This window comes from Orbicella franksi, chromosome 11 (genome assembly GCF_964199315.1).
Source record: "Orbicella franksi chromosome 11, jaOrbFran1.1, whole genome shotgun sequence".
NCBI lineage: Eukaryota > Metazoa > Cnidaria > Anthozoa > Scleractinia > Merulinidae > Orbicella > Orbicella franksi.
In genome coordinates, this window is record NC_138155.1 from 11,632,871 (window position 1) to 11,657,603 (window position 24,733).

General features: G+C 38.6%; 1 protein-coding gene across 5 annotated transcripts; it reads left to right on the top strand.

Annotated features, from left to right (window-relative positions):
- The first annotated feature begins 2 nt into the window (after nt 1-2).
- On the top strand, nt 3-22,004 carry LOC145460319 (QRFP-like peptide receptor). 5 transcript variants are annotated; one of them, XM_081445082.1, is made up of 4 exons: nt 3-454; nt 9,430-9,513; nt 14,435-15,480; nt 18,819-22,004. In XM_081445082.1, the coding sequence occupies exon 4, from the start codon at nt 19,030-19,032 to the stop codon at nt 20,059-20,061; it is 1,032 nt and encodes a 343-aa protein (XP_081301208.1). In that variant the 5' UTR covers nt 3-454; nt 9,430-9,513; nt 14,435-15,480; nt 18,819-19,029; the 3' UTR covers nt 20,062-22,004. The 5 variants fall into 5 exon arrangements, with proteins under 5 accessions (XP_081301208.1, XP_081301209.1, XP_081301211.1 ...); XM_081445083.1 differs by lacking the exon at nt 14,435-15,480 and having other exon boundaries at nt 3-213; nt 281-454; XM_081445085.1 differs by lacking the exon at nt 14,435-15,480 and having other exon boundaries at nt 3-213.
- The last annotated feature ends 2,729 nt before the right edge of the window (nt 22,005-24,733 follow it).

Here is a 24,733-nt window from a genome sequence, read left to right on the forward strand (position 1 = left end):
ACTTATAAAGTACAATTTTCAAGAACGCCAATTACAGAGATTGTAAAATTAATTTTAATAATTCATACACAAGGGTTGAAAGTGAAGGTAAGGCGAACAAATTAGCTAATTCTTAATTCAAGCAGTTGCGGCCTGTGTAAAGAAGCAGATCTGACGCAGCTCGACGTTCTTTTTCAAAACGGCACGCGAAGGGAAAGAAGGAAAAAGAAATTCGTAAGTAGTTTTTGTTGTCGCTCTCTGATAAAGAAACGTATTTCACAACATACTATTTATTCTTCAGTATTATTAAAGAAATGAGCAAGAGGTTTCATTGAACAAAGTGTACCCCAAAACGGAAACGCTGTGTCAGGATTTAGACCAAAACAAAAAGCGAAGGAAGGCTGAACATACCAAGCTATCTATTTGAATTCCCGTGTCAGGCTCATCTTGTCAAAGAAGCAGGAAAATTGCTAAGGTAACACCGTTTATATCTAAAGAGATTTAAATAGTATTTATGCTCACATTCGCTTTGTCGTGAGAAAAATTAGTACACAGTTTTAACAAAATGCATTATTGTCGACGCAAAACTCGATCCAGTTTCACTATCTAAACTAACTAAACGGAAGATAACAGACAGACACAAACCTTTATCTAAAACGAAAAGATCGCTAAGATTTTTCATCTGGGACTTTCATCTGGGAGTCCTCTTATTATATAAATTTTAATTTAGTCAAATTCAGTCCGAGTACAAGAGAAACAAAAAAACAGCATTGAGATGGTAGAACATATAACCGTCTGGTTGCCTTTTTAACAGTAAGCTATAGTTGATTCGTTCTTCCCGTGCGCACATGACATGTTATCAAGGCAATTGTGGTATCTTTCCGCCAAAGCTTCGCTTAACCGTCTGTCTTGCTTCTATTATTGACTGCAGTTTATCTTAACAGTCCACAAGGAGACACTAACTTAATACGCAGTATTTCAAGTTGTTAATTTGTTGGAAGAAAAAAGGTTGATCATTAAAGAAAAGGGCGCCCAAAGCCTCGCTACCAAAAGCGAATGCCAAGGGCAAATAATTCTCTGATATGGAGCTGTCCGAGTCATCGAGAATCCGCTAGTGGTTAAGCTCTGAAAATTTTAATGGTGTCGTTTTCGGACGGTCAAACAAAACCATTTAGAGGAATTATAGATAATAAAACACATTTTAGACAATTCATTTTGAAACTCTTGTATTGCTGTCCCTAATCAACGATCTCGTATTTTACTTGATCATTAATATTTAAAAGAGTGCAGGTTGGCAGAGTCCCCCCAAAAAAGCAAAAATAAAAAGCGTAAAAAAAGCATATATTCAATCAAACACCTCGACCATGAAAGATACAGGCCGCTTTTCAGATCCTAAGCTCTTTACATTTAGTATTTTAACTTGACAGGCAGCTGTATCCTTATGGCTTTTTCTCAACACTCAGCTATTCAAAGCACAATATCAATGTGTGTGTTTTTTTTTCTCCAATGAAAGGACTGCCTTTAGAAAAAAACAATTCAAAGACCAAAATGGCGTTGATATGAATTTCGAGACTACCAAAGGCTGCGTTTTTCTTTTCGTGCACTGATAATTACGGAAAGGTTAAAAACTGTTTAACAAGAACTTAAGTCTTCAATAAAAGTATTTAAAGAAACTAATGCTCGTGTTAATGGCATACAACAAACCAATCCAAGAAGCCTCGTGCTAATTGCCTTAACCGTGTCGGTTATGAAAATGTTTTAAACCTCTTATGCCAGCGAGGTGAAATCGTCATTTTCACTGCACAAGGCTTGATATTAGCTCGTGAAAGTGGGAGTTGAAAAAAATAAATTTCTATTGCCGCAATTTTGGCTTGCGTGCAAACGTGTACTGCTTCCTTTGTTTTGACATCTGCACGTAGGCTGCGCGAATTTATGCCAAGGTTAATGTTCACTGGAAACGCGATTACAATTAGCCTCGTTAAAAATGATATGAAGCAATCTGAACTTATGGATTGAATAAAGGCAAGATTGTGACAAAATTGAAGCGTGATAGTGCGAGCGGAACTCTTTCAGCGATTATCCTTTAGGGAGTGGGCACTATTCTCGTCTTCCATTTGCGAACGTCAATCGAGTGAAAATTAGTTCAGACAGTTGGAAAGTAGATGACAACGATGTGCTTTGTGTTTCGTTTGGGGCAAATAACAACATTACAGAGGTTTAAAATCATTTAGAGACCACCCGAGAAAAATTTGCACAACCAAGAAAAATAATAAAATTTCAAAACTCGCATGGGATATAATTATCGTTAAGACTTTAATAACTGGTTCCCCCCTGGGTTGGTTTCCCTGCTTGGTCAAACCACTAAATAGCTTTGCATTGAGGGTGGCCATTGTCACACAATTACAAAGAATCGTTGCAGATTAATTCATTAGATGATTCGCTCTAGGCGGTCGGTACGCAATAATTCACTTTCCGAAATTATTTAAAATCGAAATTCAAAGATGAAACGAAGTTTTCTAAAAGAGCCACATCTTTTTTTCGAAACGATTTCGAACTCTTTCCAAATCTATTCGTTGCTGAGGTCTGAATTTTCGCGCCGAAGGAACAACCAACCAAGAACCATGCACTGAACCCTGTACCGCTGTGTGATCAGCACAATTTTTAGTCGAATTTCAAAGGTCGTTTTAGAGCGAGAAGTAACTACAGTATGTACACGCGAAGAATGAGATCTGCTCCAGACTGTCACAGTGATGCCCGGGTGGGGGGAAGGTACTTCCGTAAATTTCGAGTAGGTATGTACCGCGAAGAGTCTTAAACCCTGACCCTGCATAAAGATGAATAAAATTACAATTGATACCCTATTTAATTGAGGCCCAAACCCGAAAAGTGTCACTCTATTCAAGGGAAAAACAAAACTAAGAATAGCGTGAACGGTTCAGTTTTACTTCGTTTCTGTATCATTGGAAGTATACGAATATTAATAATTGAATTTTAACAGATCATTTGTTTTTTGTTTAGCTGGGTATTTGCGCACTGTAATGTTAGCTGATATGATTTAGGTACCCTATCTAAGGATCACACCGAAAACACAGTGCCAACAGGGGCAAAAATGATACCCTATCAGGAGCCCATCACTAAGAGCTTGCAACTCCCATACTAAGCCTATGTCATGGCATTATTAGAGACCGGTCTATTTTTAGGCTTTTTTTCCCGCGAAATAGATCAGTTCCGGTCTACATGAGCGCGCATCGGTAACTTGTTTATCTTTTGGATCTCCCGGTGGAATGATGAGTTCAGTTAAAAGTTAGGTCCGTGCTTGTGATTGGTCACTGAGCTTCCTGCTGGGGTCGGAATTCGGGGTAAGTTCAAACTAAAAATAGATCGGTCTGTGAAAACGTCGTGACAGGAGTATTGGGTAGTTGCACGCTTCTAGTGATGGGCTCCTGAGTCCTGACCCTATTTAAAGATCGAAAACTTTAATATCCCTACCCTATCCTTCGGCACATACCGAACATATATATGGGAGAATCCCCCCACCCCACCCTCAGAGTGGTGTAGCTACTAAACCATTCAATGTTTTAAGTGATTTCGAAATTGGTCATTCGCAGTTTGTACAGGAATTGTCCACGCTTTCGTTTCAATTTCATTAAGTTTGATAGCGCTGAACAAAAAGCAAGAGAACACGACACTAATAGGATAAGAGGTGGCATTATTAAAAAAAAAAAACATGAAACAGTGGTCACAGTGCAATCGGGTGAAGAAATTTAAGTTTTCGAAATAACTTCGTGCTCGAACGCCCTGGAAACAAGTCATATTAAGTGAAACTCTTGTCGCGATATCCCGAGGTGTTAAAAGACTTAAAAAGCGCATGCGTTCCCTATTGCAGTAGACTACGAGTAGTCCCTCTTTCGCTCGGTCCGTTGTGGGTGACGCAAACGGAAACCGCGAGAAATAGCCGTGCGAACTCCTGGGGGCGAGAAGCGAGAAAGTGGATTGTACGCGGCCATTTTTTTCTACGCGGTTTATTTACGGTCTTGCTCGACGAACTAAGCGAAAGAGGGACTTCTCGTAGTCTATAGAGCAGAAACTCATTTCTGGACAAAACCTCCGTTATCTTATATCAGGGTTTGACCAATAACCATTAAGCGGTGTTACGCTCTGAATAAATACTATCAATCTTACAGTCACAAAGGAATATTCCGGGGGGCTGCTCCCAGAAACATTGGGTGGGGGTGTGGGGCCCGCTTCCCAAAACCCTTACCCTATTTATGACCAAAATCTGCGATATTCCCCACCCTATTTATGACCTGACCAAAAATTCGAAACCCTATTTATGACCTGACCCATCATAACCCTGTTTCAGACCTGCGTTATAATAAGTTCCCTAGTTCAGACCAATGTTAAATGACCGTAAAAATAATTTGTGAAGGACTTTTGTTTATTTTCTTTTCGATAATGACGAAAAAGTGGCTTCTTCTTAAAAACATATCCATATCAAGGCTAGAGTGCAAAAAACCATACCCTATTTATGACCAAAATGGCCAAAATCAGCTAAAATCGATACACTATTTATGACCAAAAGGGTTGAAAAACCCTACCCTTTGGGGCCGCACATACCTATATAGCCCATATAAGGGAGTACCCCCCCCCGCTCCCAGGAATATTGTAGTTTTCATAATTTTATCTCTACTGATGTGTTCCCCTCTCGTCCTCAGTCACGTGATGGCATTAATTCATTTTATTGAGTTAAATTTGGGATTACAAAATGTGTTCATTATATACTACGATTATCTGTTGAGTAAGGCACAACGAAAATTTGGTGACGAAGTTTTAGCTTTAAAATTACGGTGTTGTCACGGGCAACTTTACTCGTTTCCATTGGTAACAATGTCATCAGCCGTGCGTTGCCTGTCGCGTGGCCTAAAATTTCACGCGTTTTGCCGCTGATGACGTCAAAGGCCGACAAGTCAGTGCCACTGGAAACGGAGCCAGTTGCCCTTGACAACAACACGATTTTCACGTTAAAACTTCGTCGTGCCTCACTCAACAGCTGATAATCGTAGTAACCCCAGGGCTTAATTTGGTTATACCGGGTGTTTTTTATAGTAATATATATCGGCGTTTAAAACTTTGGCCAGACTTACGGATGCCGGATACTTTTTTCATTATATCGGCTTCCACTGTTTCTCAACGACTATCAACCTACAAGCTAATTTACAAGCTTTGACTAGTCGACCCACTAGTTGATAGTTGGCTCATTCGAACGACCGATAAACCGCACTCCATCCTTGATAATGAGCATTTTTTGCAGTGATCGAATTACAGTAATCGAATAAAATGAAAGGTACTGTTAATTAGCAAAGAGGAAAATAGTAAATACATTTTGCGTTTACTAGCGGTACTTTTGTTCACACTCATTTACATAGCAACTTCCGAAGGCGACGTTTTTATAGCTTCAATACAGTCATTTGTCTTCAACGTCCTGAAACAAGACATAAAGAAGCCATTCTTGGTTCATTATACCACGGTGAGTCGGGCCGCTTATGAATCAAGCGACAACTATGCACTTTTTTTAGAAATCAACTGTATCATTTCGAAGTACTAGCGACAAATAAATTAAATTTGTCCAACAGATTGATAGCTGATTAAATAAGACCCTCCCTAGACATGCATTACATAACTAAGGGTCTGATCGAATGACTGAATTATCTTCATTTTCGTGTCGCAAGCAGCAACAATAAAATATCATTATTTTTTGCAAACCATGAAGCAAAACAAAGACTTCAGGAAGAGCGAGAAAGATTGATCTGCACATCGGTAAAGGTAACTTATATTGATTGCCATTCAGAAAATATAATAAAATGAAAAATTATAGACCTGAATCGTGGGCGGGGTAATACGATAGAAGCCTGATATACAATACCGAACTAAGCTTTTGGTAAAATGTTTCAGTAAGGTATTCTTTACAATTACATGTACAAACATTTCAACGAAAAGAGAAAAAGGTAGTTTCGATGTTTCAAGATATGCTCGCCATTCATGTAAAGCTCCCTTAACGCATGCAAACAATAACAGAGGTTGATATGGGCCTCGAAAACGTTGTAAGGAATATGACGATGAAGAAAAAAAATAACAGAGAAACTTCTGGAATTCTCTACTAACTTACAGCGAGTTTTTGAATGTAATGAGGTATTTTTCTTTCCTTGGTTAAATAGCCTAGTGAGTCAAGTTAAAGGCTCAGTAAAAATTGGTCAACCTTGTAAGATTCAGTCGAAAGCATTTTTGGCATGTGGCGACAGTTCGTCTGTGTCAGAGCAGCGCTAATATAATATATCTATTAAATTATATTGTTTTCAGGTTTTGGAAGGTTTTGCTAGTTCTGAGTGATATTAACTGAAAAGGAATCATAAATGCAACACATTTACCCTTTTGACCCTGTCAAATAGCATTTTTTTACGGTGGAGTTGTACCCTTTTCAGAGCGGAACCTTCTTTGTTTTTGTTTTTTTTGTTTGTTTGTTTTTTGTTTTTTTCTTAAAGTGCTAAGTTTCGAAATTATCTCTAGTCACAATGCCCTCACAATAGCGATAGCGCAACCATTTATCTTTGTGTAAATGAAAACCGTGCTGGCGATAATGGTTGATCAAGCTCGATTGCATCCACTCAGCAGGCCAAAATCAAGATGAAAAAATTATGCTTTTCACCCGCACTTACCCAGAAAATTGAATTTTGTCTTATAGACAGGCCTTATCACAGTATTCGACGCCATCTTGACGGGTAGGCAAAGAGGTCAGAAATTACATTGTTTGTATGAGAATCCGATGGCAAATAACTTTTTCCAAAATTCAATTTTACACAATTCGTGAATCGCAACGTTACAATACTAGGTAGACGATTATATTCACCAAGTTTGCAGGATGAAGCCTGGTTAAAAGGCACTCAGTTAATTTTTCTAAGTTTCCATACATTTGTCTGTAAATTTGGCTCGGTAGACGCGGTTCGGTGGAAAAAATATAGACAAATGTATAGGAAATTAAAAATTAACTGAGCGTCTTCTAGCCCAGTTACGCCCTTCAAATTTGGTGAATGCAATCAGCTACCTAGTGTGGTAAAGTTGCGACTCGTAAGTTGTGCAGAATCAATATTTAAATAAAGTTATTCCCATACAAACACTGTAATTTCTGACCGCTTTGACTTCCCGGCAAGATGGCGTCGAAAAGCGTGATAAGGCCTATCAATCAGAACCACTCAGAACTCTCCTTTTGCCAAATTTCAAGGCTAAGCTAGAAAGATGCTGGCATTTTATATGGTGTGCTAAATAATTGTAAATTTGGATGTTTTATTGAATCACTGTCAAGCTCACAAATGATTTTCGATCGGTTTCTTCCAAGACAGCCAAATATTCACGAATTAGCTGTTGTCCTACTACAGGCGGTCGTGCGTAAAACACCACCGCAAATATGAGAAAAAAGCAATGGTCTAATGACTAAACAAATCAAAAGGTTTTAAGTCCTGCCTTGTCGGGATGGATAACAAATTTAAAAGAATTCTATTTTTTTTTTTAAATTTCCGAGGGCATTTTGCTATGGAAACACATTTTATGAGGAAACGTGTATTGCTGGTTTTCATATGACGTAGTCATATTCCAAAAATAAAATTACCTATCCCTCTGAGTTATTGGTTTCATCCGATATAAAAACCTCTGAGAACTTGGCGACAGGGTTCCTCGTTTTGTAATAGCGCACGTTTAAATTTCCAAGCTTTGGCCGTTGCGTGACATTCTGACATGGTGGCCCGAGAAGGCTCTCGGGTAAGTGAAAAGATGAGTTATCGCTTAAGGTGGTCTTATACGTACCCTAAAATAGATAGTTTTCCCCAGGAAAAAAAAACATACTTTAAAACGATTTTGCTCTAATCACTCCTTGAGAACGTTTAAATTAAGAAATCTGTTTCTTTCCACAAATATAACGTAAACTGACCGCCTAAATATATTTCAGGAAATTTTCAGAGCATCTCTAAATATCACAAAATATTTTCTGAATATTTCGAAAAACCCTTCAAATATTATTTATTTGTGTTTTAAAAATAAATCAATTTCCAATCACTTGCGCCAAAATTTCCTTGCAGTAGTTGACGGAGCAGAAGACAATTCGGGAGCGTCGATATGACCAGCCTAGCTAGCATCCGCCATTTTGAAAAGTTACTCCTTACTTACTTTTAGTGCTATGGAATATATTTTTAAAACAAACCGCTGAACTGCATTGTTTCTGGCCTACAACTGACCTTTATTCCAAGAAAAACAAAGGGCTCAGCCAAAATAGCTGTGAATATACTTTCAAATATCCCAAAATGTTCTAAAGAATATCTTAATGCGTTCTAAATATCTCGGAAACTTCCCAATAGCCCAAAAACTCTCTGGATATATGTGGAAAGGTCTAGCAACTATATTTCAACCTAGCAACGTCCATAGCAACGGTTATTTACAGTCCAACGTGCTTACAAAATAGCTTCAATTCATCCATCCATCCATCCATCCATTCATTCATTCATTCATCCCTGCGATTTTATCTACGAGGACAAGTGATATAGAAAAGGGAATGAGGACATGGTCTACGTACATACATACTCTAGTCTATTTATACTCCAGGACCTGTATAAAACTTTCTTAAATCCCCCGTAAATTCCCTCCCCCCCTTCCCACCCCCAACCGTTCACTTTCCCTTACCCATAGTAGTCTGGAGCAATTTCTGGTCGAGTGCCGGATTATCCAACATGCCAGCTGCATGGACATCATGACGTCATCATCTTATTTTGCCTTTAACTTAAAGGGACGTTTTTAGGCATACTGTATATTCTCTATTCTTAATATAACTCATTGAATATTCTTGAACTTACGAAGCAAAGTGAATTCTGACCATTCTCGGCCAGAGAAGATCAAAAGGGCCGGTCTGAACAGAGTTGAATCAATCATTTAAAACAAGCTGCTAAGGCTAAGGTCACGCGAGCGGCTATACAAAACCAATGCCAAAAATGCTTACTTATGCATACGGCGAAGTCAGTTAATGAAAAAATTTCGTTATGTTCACTGAGATGTGAAAAGTCTAGAGGTATGTTAAGCTTAATTCTGGAAACGAAACATGCCAACGCTCGGTGGCTTTGAAAAGTGAATGGTTTATTAATTCATGAGATTCACGATGGCCACCGGTTTCTTAATGAGACTTTAATGGATGTGAAATAGCAAATTCAACTGAAGACATGGTTTGATGGGTATCATGCAAATTAGTCACTTGCTGCCCTCATTAAATGCAGCCAAGTTATCTATGCATTGGGAGAAACGGGAAAAAGAGATCGGCCTCTGTCCAATGAATTCCTCTTGTTCCTGTTTATGGATATTGGATCAAGTGTAGGACTGCATGTACAAGCTACTTATTGTAGGTTTTTACTTTACCAGGTATCAAACGAGGCTAACTTGAAAGGAAGTGGTTTTTTTTATGAAGATGGCAATCATAAAAGTTAAGCCTACGAGGCACTAGAGGTGAGAGAATAATGGTTTACTTTTTTATGCATTTTTTAATTTGTTAGCGTTACTAGACAAAGCCAAATATATTGCAGCTAAATACACCTTACTCGAGCAACTACATCTTGTAAATAACATATCTTGTAAGAGACAATGTCTCCTAAGCGACCACCCATCTTGTAGGTAACAACCCTGGCGTCAATAAACGAAGCTCTCTTGTTCCTTACACGTTATCACCACTCCAAAGGTCTTCGAAGCATCGCCACCTCAGAAGCGATTTCCCAAGCGACAAGCTCTCGTAAGAGGCGAACACTAATAACACAAGCGACCAGCTTTCGCGACTTAAATCACTGTGAATTTCATGAATTTCTCACCGAGTAATTTAACTTCTCTATCACTTCCATTTCCCATTAACTACTACCTAGTCTTGGCAAAAGAATGTGGTCCCAAACAAGAGTTCGACAATGCATAGTACATGGAACGAAATTTAACTGCGAGGTCAAGGACAAACCCTCCCATTTTCGTATTTTCTCGTAAATCACGTTCGATTCTCCGTGTTGGTAAAATTAAAAGTGAATATTCTCCCGCCTGTTGATCAGTGTTTCTAGAACGTCCGGTAAATGTACACTCTGCAGTTACTGCTGCATCAGGTTGCCAGTATCGACTATCTAGAAATATCTTGCGCATCAACTACTCCTTGTAATAAACAAAATCGGTTAAGTTCTCGCCAGTTTTGTTTCTATTATTAATTATTAAGGTCCTAATCACGACACGAAACAAAACATCTACGATGTGAATACATCAATCTATACAATAGGCGTGAAGTGAAGCCAACATTTCTGTGTTAACTCAGAAAATGACTGAATAATCATTTACAGACAGCTCCTGTTCATTACATCAACAATAGTCTCCATTTGGGGCGGAAATATGCTCGGATATTTGTCCGCGGACATTATCTGTACCGAGAAGCGAACAGATTTCCGAGTGCGTCGCTCGAGGAAAACTGTGAGCTTTGAAAGGACAAATATCTGAGCATATGTTCGCGCCAGATGGAAGCTATTGTGTTTAATACCCTTCAAATATTTTTCGAATGACGAGTTTAGACTAATCGGGCGCGAGCGAGTTTGATGGATTATGAACCGTAAAATCTTTATGACCGGTGTTATCGAAAACCCTAAATAATGCAATTGTGTGTATTTTCTCGATCTTGATGCTCGTATTGATTCAATGTAGACTGCCTTGCCTGTTTTTTGACAATAATTAAAGTTTAATTTTTGGTTTTTACACTGTGATAAAACACGGCGGACATTTGAGAACACGAGGGAATGTAGAAAACACTCGCCTGCGGCTCGTTTCTCGAGCGTTCTCAAATGTCCGGAGTGTTTTATCACAGTGTAATACACGGCTTAGGCTTCTTCATTTGCTTTATGATATATAGGTAATGTGGCGAAAAACAATAAAACATGCTTTTTCTATGTTTTACACTCTGATAAAACATGGGTTTTTGACCAATTAGAGCGCGAGCAGAGTCCTATCTATATTATAATGGGGTTTAAAGTTAGCTAGTCTACATGAGGTCCTTTATCTCTTATACTAGCAAGTAATTATCGGAAGAAACAATTTTAAGCAATGGTGACTGGAACATGGAACGGCTGGAGTCCAGTTAGGTTTGTAATAACACCGTTAGTTTTTAACAAAATCGACCGATATCGTTGCGGGAGTCCAAATTGTTTAATTTTAGGTAAAAATCAACAGGCAAGCCGAAGCTTGTTAACGATTTATTAATTTTTACCACAAAATTCGGGAGAAAAGCCATTTCTGATGGATTTTAGCAATATAAAGACAGAGTATTCAATGACAAGAACGAAACAACAAGTGCCCCGACGACACGCAAATTCAGCAATGTGATATCTTTCTGTATTGAACACCAGTTCAGCCCATAAGCACCTTATCTTCTAGCGCTACAGTTTGGAGAAAAACCGGGAGTTCTATTATAAGAGACAATCACATTCGAGACGCAATTTAAAAAAAAATGTTATGATTTAAACTGATGCAGATATACTCTGTTTTCAAATGTTGTTTTGACCTTAGTCTTGGTTACCAGCATTAAGCCGCAAACCATTTGATAAACAACCTGTATATCAAAGGGTTACCGCTCATTATGAATTTTCCATCGGAAACTCAAATGCAGACCACTGACAAACGCGAACGATAAGGAGAAGCCCGCTTGCTCTCGTTTATTTAGTAACCCACAGACGTTTAAACTGCAATCGTCTTGGAATACACAATTTGGACGTTTATGGTAATGTGCCACGATTTCTTTAAGGTATCACAACATACACTGCACCTGCAACCAGCCTATAATTTAAGCTAATTTAATAAGTAGAGATCAGCAGTTTCTAGTGCTAGAAGTCTACATCGGCTTATTACAACACGTGCGATCAGATACGCGAGTCGGCCTAAACCTCGCGGGAAAAAAAGATATAAAAAGACTTTTTCTTCGACTGCGACAATTCATCGAAAGGCGACAGGAAAAGTACAAACAACGAAATACCATTCTGTTTTGATACGTTTCGAACGAGGCTTTCCACTTCACCTCTACACAAATCGCAAATTTTGTTCCCGAAACGAAAACTATTTTCGGCCATCATTTCTTTTTTTAACTCAAATTAAGGATGTGGACGCCAGGGTTATGACCCTTCCACACTACGCCGGGGAAATCTGAAAACGCAGCTTTATTTCTACGGTTAGGCCTACCGCCCACACTAATCCGTCACGAAAACGGAGTTTTCAAACTGGAGGAATTTGAAAACGCCCGCTTTGCGTTTTAGTTTGGACGGAAAACATTGTCAAAACGGAGCTTTTCTAAAACGATGGCGTTACGATAATCATGTGATTTTCCTGACACGACTTTTCCTCAAACACAAATCCAAAATGACCGGTGATGTTTGCGTTTTCAAATTTCTCCGGTGTCGGTGTAAACGGAAAACATTTGATGAGTTTTCAAAGTGAAACCTCCGTTTTAAATTACTCCGGCGTAGTGTGGACGTGGCTTCAAACAAATGATGAATACTTGTATACATTCAAATAACGAAAGGCACAGCTTATAAGCAAGCCAGTTAAAATAACGTACCGCGCTGAGACGGTAACGAGAGGGGGGGGCGTTGGGATTTTCGGTTTTGCGGATTTGGCCAATTTTTTGTTCGGTTTTTCAGTTTCGCACTTAAAAACTGCGATTTTTCAGTTTTGGTGTCTTGTGCGGGTTGCTGGTTTTTTTTCCAATTTAGTCTTTGGTTTTCGGTTTTTGTCAACAATGATGGCGGTTTTTCGGATTTTTCTGCCCGATGCATTTTACGGTTTTTCTGGTTTTACCAAGGAAGTTACACCCCGCAGTCGCGCTAAACTGTAATTCCAAGGGACCACTTACAGTTAGAGAAATGCATGACAAGCCTACTATTCTCTTTAGCAGCCATTATTTGGGTCGTAACGGCTGCCAAGTAGACTATGAAAAGCTAAAGATAACATCAAAGCAAAAGACTATTTCTCAAATATCACGCGTACGCTGTTGGGATAATATCTTGTTGACTTTGACCTTAATAGACTGTGGGCCATCGAATTGGAAGTTGTCTCCCTTTTCGTCGCGAGAATAACATTGCGCTCACTCGCTCCGTTCACGTGGAATAAAAGCAAAGGAAAGACTGTTTGGTTGTGAAAAAAAAGTAGTTTGGCTGTAAAATGGGGCTGCTATTGTGCCTACGCAGATGAAAATTCTGACAATGGCAATCAAAAGGTAACTTCAGAATGTGGTCTTTCTTCAATTTTGAAACAAAAATCGCCTAAAATCATTTTATCGTGCAATTTGTTTCTAGTTTCACATTGCTATAGGTCTGTGGAGCCGATTTACACAAAAAAAAGTAGACTAAGATGTGCTGTGCACTAACGAGCTGGGAATACGCAGAAAGAACTTCAGAAAGTAACACAAGTTTAGACGTATAAAAATTAAATAACAGAAAGAGAGCCCGGATTCTGAAGACTATCAAAGCTTGTTAGGGAGGAGGGCTTTTATTTGGACGAAATTTCTTGCGGTTTGGCAGCTTTCCGCGATTTTTTGCGCGGTTTTTCGGTTTCTAATAGGCCCCAACGCCCCCCTCTTACCGCAGATTTACTACTGGCTGAAGGCAAATGATCTTTAAATAACCTATTCGCGAATCTATGGTACAAAGTCTATGCATGCATTACCAATTATATTATTTAGCTTTAAAACTGACTCCAAATGTAGATATAAAATTATGTAGATAAATTAAACACGGTCTTTCGTGCTATAAAAATTTATGTACGCAAATATGTCTGCGATTATAGAGAGCGGCGAAGGATTAGACAATTAGCAAAGCTATCGTGTTTTGAAAGATATGGCTGTTGAAATAGTCTGGTGTTAAATCTGTTTTTTGATACAACTCGATCAGCTCTCGACCTTGGATCTTTAATTAGTACCACCAGTTCATCTATTTTCAAAACGTCCCACTTGCCATGACTTGCTCAGACTTTAGCGATAGAGACCTGGATAAATAAGTAAGCGGATAAGTAGCATTTGATATTCTTCATTTCTCATCGATAACATCAGTGGAAAATTCGTCGGGTGGCCTTTGAGCTGGGAGAGTAAGTGCCTATGGGGTATATATAGAATACAGATATATAAGCCAGTAGTAAGGTAATTTAGCCCTTCAGTAAATTCTCATTACAATTTCCTAACACATTCAGACGAACAGGCGACAAGAATATGGGATCTAGTCACTATTTGAGAGTATAAGTCTTTACATAACACTATTTTTTAGGCCTTACATCAATATACGAACAATAGACAACAATCTCCGCATTGACGGCTAAATAGTTGCGCGACAACACAAAATAGAATTACTAGAGTTTATCGTCATATCTCTAGATAGTGGAAAGACAGACAGACTCTTGGCGATAAGATGATGAAAAGCAAGACCAATCACGAAAGTCTTGAACAAAATTTTGAACAACTCGCACGTGAATTCAAAGACCGTATTTGTTCAAAACATCAAAAACTGTTGTACTTTGAGCCAAACATGACCTCTTTACACCGAAATACAAAACCTTTTCTTGTGTTATTGTCAGAAGTTATATCCGAAAAGAAAATCCATTTAATTCAGCTTAACAAAACAGAGATCAGCGCTGAGCATCTTTTCGAGGGTTATATGTTCTCGAGTTTTGGTGATAACGGAATCTCTCGGCAACAAGATGAGATTAACAACGCCAATGTTATAATCTTGTTAAAGTCAGCCTGGTGATAGTCTGTGAGCTTAAGTGATGTTTCCTAGCCTTTGCACGGAGCCTAACAAGTTGGTGCATTTCAGTGAAATGAAATTATGAGATGAAGTCTCCTAATAAAACGTCACTATTTGCTTTGAGTTTTAATACCTTAGCCGTTTGTAGTTTTTAACCCTCTGCAAGTTAGACACTTTTGTATGTTACTAATGTAATGGAAAAACTACCAAATGAAAGGGCTATTAAACAGCTTTAATATAAGTGATCAAAGACGGGCGTTTTATAAAGAAGTTTGTACAGATGTAACCGTCTTTGAGATGAAACCTGGTTTTCGTTTGTCAAGAAAATTTCCCAGACAATCAGGAATGCCGCTTTTTCTGGATCTCGCCCTTCTAAGACATTCAAAACACGACGTCGTGAATTGTTTTAGCTAATTGTCTGAAACAGTTGTCGACTCGAGAAAGACCGGGCAACAGGAAGTCTATTTTTACCAGAGTTAAACAAACGTTCTGTGAGGTGGGTCAAGCGAGCATTCCATAAACAACAATTTATTCTTGGACATCCTTGAAGGGTTTAGGTCAGTTCCATGCCTCGATGCTTGGTACATGCAGATGCTTTGTACAGCAGATGCAAGGTCCGATGACAAAATCGCCTCTACACTTCTTTTCCCAAATCATTAACATCTGGGATTTTCAGGTAAAACTAGATATTCCCGATTGATAGGAACTTTTAGCCACATCTAAGAACTAGTATTTAGATTATATGTATTCGTTTCTATCGAGTTGTAATGAGACGAGCGTAAGTTTGACGAAGAGGAACTGCTGAAAGATTACGAGCCGAAGACAACTTCTTCCGCAGTTTTATCTTTTCATGTATGATTAAGTCTGATTAGTAAATGGTAGTGATGTAGCTACCTTTCAACTGCTTCAGTTTTAAGGGTCTTTTAAGGTCCCACGACAAATTTCCTTTAATAGATCACAACATTTAAATTGTGCCGCGAACCAAAAGAATGGAAGTGATTGTATATACCCTTCTGTTTGAGCCACGGGTCTCGTAAAAACAGTATTCTCACTATGAAGAGTTTGTTTGGCTGCATGCGATTCATGCTATACGCGAGACATCGCTTTAAACAAAATTAGACACAAAGAGAACCGGACGTACTAAGCGCCGGAGTTTTGCGGTTACCCTGTAGTGGATTTTCCTCCCAGGGCGAGAAATTCCTGCTGTACGGAAAACTTGGATAAACGTGGGACTGACGTGAAAGGGTTGTGAGCGACTTATGCCCAATGCGGGCTCTACCTCTACCAATATTTGGCTACCATTTCTCCAAGCTGTTTGGCAAAACCGTGCCGTGGCGATAAGAGAACAGTCAACCATTAATATTACGCGTGTCACATGAAGAGCACTTCAGCTATCACAGTTCAGGAGCTGTCAGCGCGGTAACTCAATTCTGCACATTTAAGCTGGTCTCCTTCGTAAAAGCTTCATGTAACTGATCCCTTTCATTTACAGGCCACTTTCTCATGCTAAAAGCCCTGTACTGACTGAAGCCAAGAAATCAAATTTCCTGCATGATTTTAGCGTAGTCTGTTTTAAAAGCGAGACAACCATGAAGCATTTTAATTAGCTTAAACAATGACCATGCCAAAAAAAGTCTAAAATGTTAATTAAAAGACATGGCTGACTGGCTAAGCTTCTAAATGTTAGAAAGTTTAAGTTGTGTTTCGAAACAACATTCAATTTCCGGCCGTGTAAATGCGATGAAAAGGAGTTGCATGAGCAAGTTTTTCCTCTTCCTTTCCTTGGCATCTAAATGGATTTTTGAGTGAGACGGATCAAGTTCTGGCTGCTCAGAGTAGCTACGAAAAATTTTATCGCCGTAAACGGACCTTAAAAAAAAAAAAGATTCGGCGCTAATGACGATTTTTTTTATTCAATACAATTAGTGAAAAATGTTCGAGCTTTCGAAACTACTTTTAATGTTCTAGTCAATTCTAGTTCATATTCTGGAAACAGTATAAAATAGTAAACACGCAGGTAGGCTTTGCCACAATACCGTACGATACCGTAACAATCTGGTTTATGTTTCAAGCGAATGCAAATCGGCCCTCGAGGGATAATTCCTTGATCTATGGCTTTTATCACTCAGTATCGAGGTCTGAATTTGGTCTTTTCATACAAACGAGCTAAAACATGAAGAAAACGTTCTTAAAATCTGAGTGGTATGAGACCGTGAGAATGAAAGAGAAACATTTGCTAGCTAGCTGCTTTTGATTATGAATAAATGATAACGCTCCTTTAAAGGAAATAATTCAGTATATTCCTTTCATTTTCCTCGGTGGTATAATATAATTTCTTCTTTGTGAATTAAGGACCAGTAATTTCGTTTTTCCAATTATATATTCGTCCTACCCTTTTGTGTTGCTTTGTCAAAATTTTTAGTCACTGCTTTCGGCTTCATTGTTATGTACATATGTGAAAAAGTGTCAATTTTCTATTTTCAGCTCCGAGCTATATAGATAACGTAATATTCATTTCCAATTTCTTTAATATAATATACCGATATAAATATGTAGAAAAAAACACCCTGGGGAAAAAAATCCAGAATGGAATGGAAGGCTTAAGTTGTAATTATGAATAATGTAAACCTTATTGATAATTATAATAAGTTTTAAACAAGTTGAATTTAGTTTTGCGTCCTGTATATAATATCATCTATGAATGCTGTGAGAAAATTTCTTCAAGTGATTCGCGCGGTTGGAAACCATTTCGGCAGGTACAAAGGGGCGGGGGCTGTCACCCAGAACTATCTTGCGGTTTCCATCAATATTGCCACGAATGTGGAACGATATAAGTAGGCATGATAAACAGCAATTCTTAGCATAAACAACCATGAGCTAGCCAGGTAAGTGGCGTATGATTTTTTCGTGATAATAGCGCGAGCTCGAATGTTTGCATTGCCGATTTGGTTAAGAATCCTGGCAGGAAATTAGATGTTTAACAGAATTTTCGTCCACTAATTGCCTGTCGAAAAATAATGCTTTCCTTTCACGTCGTGTGGTCTAATTTCTTCTTCGATTCGTAATTTAAACACGGCTATAGTTAGCATTTTTCTTTCTTTTTTTTTTTTGTGGAATTTTTTTACTGTCCAAACAAAATACTAAAGTATTTCTCTCGGGTCGACGGAAAGCCTCGACATGTTCATTGAGTGTAACTCCGCAAAACAGCTGACAGTATATTAACTGATATTCACTTGGTCAGATCAGTCGGCTTATCTACGAATGAAATAAGCTTTATTTACTTTTAAGGAAAAGGAGAACTAATTGGTTTACCTATAGCACAACTTTTGAATGTTTTGTCCGGAAATGTGTGATGATTCTATATAATAGAAATGTACAAATATCCACTTTATTTTCACGCATCTGTTTATTCTGCGACTAACGTCAGTAAAATTATTGATACTGTGTATTCACAAAATGATGCTTACAACGCTGGCAAAAAAGTCTCATTTTGTAGTAGCAAATTAAATGTCTCTAAAATCTGTCATCTCCATTATCCATCAAACTTTTTTGGCACAATTATACAAACATTTACGTGGTTATAACCCCGCGTTTAATGTAAAAATAATATTTGAGCTTTTCAAAAGAAAATCATCTTTCATATTCAACCGCTTGTCCTCAAATCGTTGCCTTTGAAATTCTTAAATTTTATGCGAAAGGAAAATCTTTTTTTTTTATTTTGAATGACTGAGCATTTCTGTGGACAGAGCGAGGGTTTTGAATTCAGCTCTGTTTAAAAAGGACCATTTGTTATTCAAAAAACCGTCATTTTAATTGATATTTTGAAGCTCAAAAGCAGATCAATTCAAATCATTTCGTTATCATGCAAATTAGCAGACAAAGTCACAGAGAGCGGAAAGCAGCTGTACTAACAGATATTTCCCTGAGCCAACATTACAGAAATTTATTTGGGTTTTACACTAGACTGTAAAATGAAAGGAAGTTAAATCAATCTTTACTTTGTTTGGTTCACAGATACACCTAAGTGAAAGAGGCATCTCGAGATAAGTCCAGAGAAAAACCTCAATACAAAGTCGTCGCTGAGCAAAACACTCCAGAAAAAAAAACACTCAAACCTCCATCATTCAACAGACGTCAGCGAAAAATACCGAGATCAGTCTGTTAAAAAGGATTGAGACAGACAGCTCTGGCAGATCAAAGCTCCAGTCCGCGGGAAACTTATATCATGAGTTATCATAAAAACGGAGGAAATATGACGGTAGAGTCAGATAACTTGACCGGGAGTTCAGGCAGCTCTGTTCAGAAATTCAAGTTTTCTTACGACACAATCCCTCCCATAGTCTTCTTGGTCTTTATTTTGGCGATAAATGGCTGTGTTATTCTGCTCATAACATGTTACTCGTCCCTAAGAAAAACAAGCAATATCATCTTGGCCAGTTTAGCAGTGTCAGACTTTCTGGTGGGATTCGTTGGTATTCCTCTCCTTGTGACCTGCAGTAATGCTACACATCTAAAATTGGTATGTACCAGTTCAATTACGTTTTTCGAATTTATGGCCCTGTCTACCGTGCTACACATCACCGTGATGACCTGCGATCGTTACATTTACATTATGTGGGCCTTACGTTACCGTGATATTGTTCACCGCAGTAGAGTTCTAATAGTCCTTGCAATCACATGGATAATTAGCCTTGGGCAGTCTTTAATTCGCCTCTCGTGGACTTGGAATGTCACTGTTAAAACAGCTCTTGAAGACTTAACTGCTCAACGCAAGAAGGAAACAATATACTTTGTATTCAACATCATGGTGTTTTTCGTTATTCCTCTGATTTTCATGGCTGCCCTGGACGCGCGTATGTTGCTGTTGCTTCGAAGGCAGTGCAAGAGAATTGCGCGGGAAAATGTGCCAGTGGAATTCATCAAACATGAACAAAAGCTCCAAAAGCGGCAAAGAAGAGCTGTGTTGACATGCGTGTTGCTGCTCATCCTGTACGTCTTCTTCTGGCTGCCTTATTTTACTTTACAACTGTTACAGCTTTACAGTCAAACACGCCTTCCTAACAAACTTCTCGTCACAATATACTATCTCCGGCTCTGTACATCGATATTCAACCCGCTTGCTTACACGCTAAGGAAACAAGACTTACGGCGAAGAGTTAAATCTATCCTTTACAACTTATTTCCTAGTTTACGGCGGGACAGTGCTGACGATCGCACAGAACAGTTTCCACTGAACAGCCGAACGGATCAGTTTTAGTCCAATGTTTCAACATGATAAGTATCACAGATCCGATGTGGGGAAAATAATGCCAAATTTTCATTTCATTTTCGTAGTGGCGACTTACTTGACCCTTTTCGAACCTGACAGGGAGGGAAGGTACTTCAATTGAGGCCCCAACTAACTTTTAACATTTGTAACTTCAAAAGCAATAAGTCCAAAATCTGGTGACGCTTCCGAGAATTATGATCTGCAAACAACTTGGTATAAAATGTCATTAGCCAATAATTTTGACGTTACCATGGCAACTGTCTTTTGAAATTTGAAGTTTCCTTTTTTTTGGTTCACTTTCTTGCAATAGTTTTCACTTTTTTAATATTTTTGAGCTTTAACTTATCGGTCTTGACTATTTTAGTGTCAGTTTGGGTTGTTTTCTATTGTTTCGCAGCCGCCTTAAAAAAGGAATAACAATCCCATCATTATTCCATGTTATAAACCTGTTACAGACTTATGTTATAGACTTCAAAGGACATATTTTGGACACGCGATTATTCCTCCGAGTTTCATTTTTTTTCTTAGCACTCATACTCTAAGAGTTACAAGATTAGGGCTTAAAAAGTCCACCCCCTCTAGCTCCTGGTCGCAGAAGACCTAAGCGAAGTCGGTCTGATTAGGGTAAACACTTGGTTGGCAATTAACTCTTATTTACCATTTAAATCTGTCATCGTCTTTCTTGAACTCGACATCGATATCATATTGTATTTTTCATTGAAATTTACTCGGAACTTGTTCAGCAAACGAACTACAGTTAAATTGTTAAAAGCGGGAAAGGTTTTAAAAGCAAATGGACACTACTGCATTCTCGATCCAAGAAAGATGGATTAGAGTATCAATCATCTTGGGTTTGAGTTTCCAAGTGCCGCCTTTCTTTTTCCGATTTAACAGTCTCAGGTTGTTGATTTATTGTTTAGAGCAGAACTCTGGGTAAGGCAATAGGAATCAGTTATGTAGCACTCACCAATATCAAAGTGTATTTGATCGCCCTCGGAGAGAAAAATTTAACTTGCCTCCAAAACAATCAACCGCAATGGATTCTGGTACCTAGCATTTCGGTCTCCAGATTAATAGCTACGTTGTAAATTCGAAGTTAGAAATCAGATGTTATCCCAGACTAAAGTCCATTTCCCATTGAAACGCCAGAAAATTGTAGTCTAGCTAAATGGAGAAGTAATTGATTTTAATATGGAAAATTAATAGCAATTAATTTAAATGTAAGAAAGGTTTTTGTTTTTTCGCCTAGCGAACAAGTGTTTAAAAAGGTCTGTTAAAACACATATGTCAGACAGAGCAGTTATTTATCTTCTGCTTGTGGCTGTTAGCACTTAGGCACCAGCCACACTACGCCGGAGAAATTTGAAAACACAGCTTAGCCTTCCACACTAATCCGTTATGAAAAGGGAGCTTTTCGAAAAACGCTCTTAAAACCAGAGGAATTTGAAAACGCCGGCTTTTTGTTTTCATATGGACAGAAAAAAACTTGGAAACAAAGCTTTTCGTAAACGATGACGTCACGATAATCATGTGATTTCCCTGACTGAGTTTTCCTCAAACACAAATGCAAAATGACCAGTGATTGTTGCATTTTGAAATTCCTCCGTCGAAGGGTGGACGAAAAACATTTTCTGTGTTTTCAGAGTGAAACCTTCGTTTTCAAATTCCTCCGGCGTAGCGTGGACGGGGCCTGGGAATGACGAATTTATTTAGTGGGCTTGAAATGGTCAAGATATGGTCATATCACTGCTGTAACTTGTGAAATATCTGTATAGACGTACGTCGACGCTATAGTCTTAAAGACTAACCTGTAAGACAAGAAAAAAGGGGAAGTCTGCGTTCTAGCGCAGATACACAATGACCAAGCCGCTTACCTCCGGGTTCCGTAGCATGAGTAGATTAAGGGTATTTTTACTCCCCCTCCCCCCCCCCCCCCCTATCCCAGTTGGGTGGGATGTTAGTCCATCACAGGGTTTCTTCCGTGGGTGGAGAGAGTTACCGTAAGAGTAAAGCCGGATATCTTTCCCAAGACGCAATAACCCCTGCTAGGGCTCGAACACAGACCACTCGATCCGGAGTCCATCACACTGACCGGCCATTAACCACTATAGTACATAAACAAAATTCACAAAGGTGCCGACCACTAATTTGTTTCCTTGTTTGTTCACTTGTTTGACCATATACATGTATATATGCATACTTGATTTATTACACAAAAGCAGTTGATTCAGTTTTAATCAGTTTAATCAATAGAGAGTGAAAGGTTTTTTGTATATTTAGTTGAAAATGGTTCTTGTAAATTGAATTGGAAAATGTGAGGTGTGATTTTAGGGTTATTTCGCTTAAGGTGATTCCCTAGTAAAAGAACCCGCCACAGATTTCCGATGAAACTTGGTGTGCTGTTGTTACAGGACAAGGAGATATTAAAAACGTAGTAAAAAGAGGGGGTCACCGTGCTTGTTTTCACGCCACAATGCTGACAAATACGGTTATTTAGGTGACTTTTAGTAAAGGTCCGCTAATACGAGCAACATTTTTCTTCAGCTTGTCTCGCAACTTTGTTGCATTGCAAGTTGAAACCCTTTGTTGCGCGTATTACCACGTTTGTGACTAACTTGTCTCGCAGCAAAATACAGTGTTGCAATTCTACGGAATTCTTCACGTATAATTGGTCAATCGTGTTTAAATAAAGATGGAGCCTTCTTTTCAAATAATTTAGCGTTTCCACGAACTTCCACTTCGATTTCTGGCCGTCATTTTCTTCTTCATTTTCCCTGCCAGCGAAGTTCTCTCAGTATGAAGCTCGGTTCCGTTTCAGATTGCTAGGCGAAAAGTTGTATTTTTGCGACAGTTCTTCCAAGCCGTTTGCTTTTTTCGCTGTTTGTTTTAAAGGGACAAACGAGGTGTCCCAAAGACTATGATAGCCCTCGAGGTCTTTGTACAGGTCAAATTTATGACATTCCGAGAGTTAGCGGCCTACTTCGAATTCACGCCCGCTTTCACCGTCCGCTATGTTTGTTTTGTTTGCCGCGTTGCCGCGCTTCGCAACAGCTAATCACAAGCGTTGAATTCAAATTTGTTGCGAGACAAGTTGTAGCTTCAGTGGTAATACGAGCAGTAAAACTAAAATTTGTTGCAGAAAGTAGAACTCGAGTCTACTTTGCGCAACACTGTATTTTGCTGCGAGACAAGATGGTCACAAACGCGGTAATACGCGCAACAACGTGTTTCAACTTGCAATGCAACAATGTTGCGAGACAAGTTGAAGAAAAATGTTGCCCGTATTACCGGACCTTATCTCCGTGCGCAACAAATAAGCTCGATTATTTTTCAATGCAGCTTGTTATATCACACAGAGTTTGACTTTCTTTGATTGTTTATTCATCTACGTTCCGGAAGAAATGTCTTCCAATACCCTGCATTTATTTATCCTTTAAAGGAAACATAATTTGAACATGCGCTGTTAGGCCCGTTGTGTCTCCCTCTGTAGTATTTATTTCATTTGCCAAAAAAGTAGCCATGGATTTCTGCTAATTTTTTTTCTCAGTTATTGAGGATATTGTTCTCGTTGAAATTATGAAATAAAAAATGGAGGTCACCGTGCTCATTTAAGAGAAAAGGAGCATTTATCTCGCTATTGAGCGTAGTTTGAGGGAAATCCTTACGTTTTGTACGTGCACACGCTCATGCGCGCGCGCCCCACGCGCGCGCTGGGGTTGACGCAATCAACGCATTGACGCAATCAACTACGCTACCAAGTACACGACTAAAAGAAAGCAAAATTTTCCTACTGTAACTAAATCAAGCTTAATGAACCCGTACTTAAACCACGAACGCCAAAATTACGGCATATCGCTAACCACTAACTGTTAACATCTTCCAGCTAAAAAAATAGCTGTTATCTGGCGAAAATTATACTGAAATCCACCTGTGAACAAGTACCTGCAGATGACGTAGTGCGCGCGCAAAACAAGTGCGAAATACCCAATTACTTACTGAGGAGATGACAGAAAAAAAAAAATGTAACGGGCACCATAAAAGTTTACAAAAAAGATCAATAACTTTAAAAAGCGCGTGGTTACCCCCACATTTTATATTATGAAATGGAAGTGGCAAGCCTATTCAACACGTGATTAGTTTCTGGTTGTGAGCAAAAGGTATTTAGACTGTATTTTGGCTGAACCAGAGAAGGCTGTCAGAAACGCCCAAAGCGTTGTTGCAACGATTTTGTTATTAAAAACATACCAAAAATGGTTTTTCTGTTACCATTTACCATGCGGTTTTAAGATCTTTATAAATATGTTTGCTTTTCTGTATGTAAAGGAGAATTCGAAGGAAATATGTGCCGGATATATCCTTTCCTTCTTTTTTCAGAAAATGGTGATGTCAGCATTTTTGTTAAGATTCAAGGCTAATTATCTCGAAAAAATGCGTGGCTACCCCATTTTTTTTTGTTGTTGTTGTTTTTGTTGTTTTTTGTTTTTGTTTTTTTTTTTTTGTTTTTTTGTGGATTCCAATGGGCCTTGCAAAGATCTACTTTTTCCGCGTGGTCCTAACCTGGTGTAAAAACCTTGGTATTTAGTAGGCACCGTCCTTAACTGATATGGCAGCTATAGACCCATTTTGGGGACGAACCATTTTGTTTTTGCATTTTTGTTTT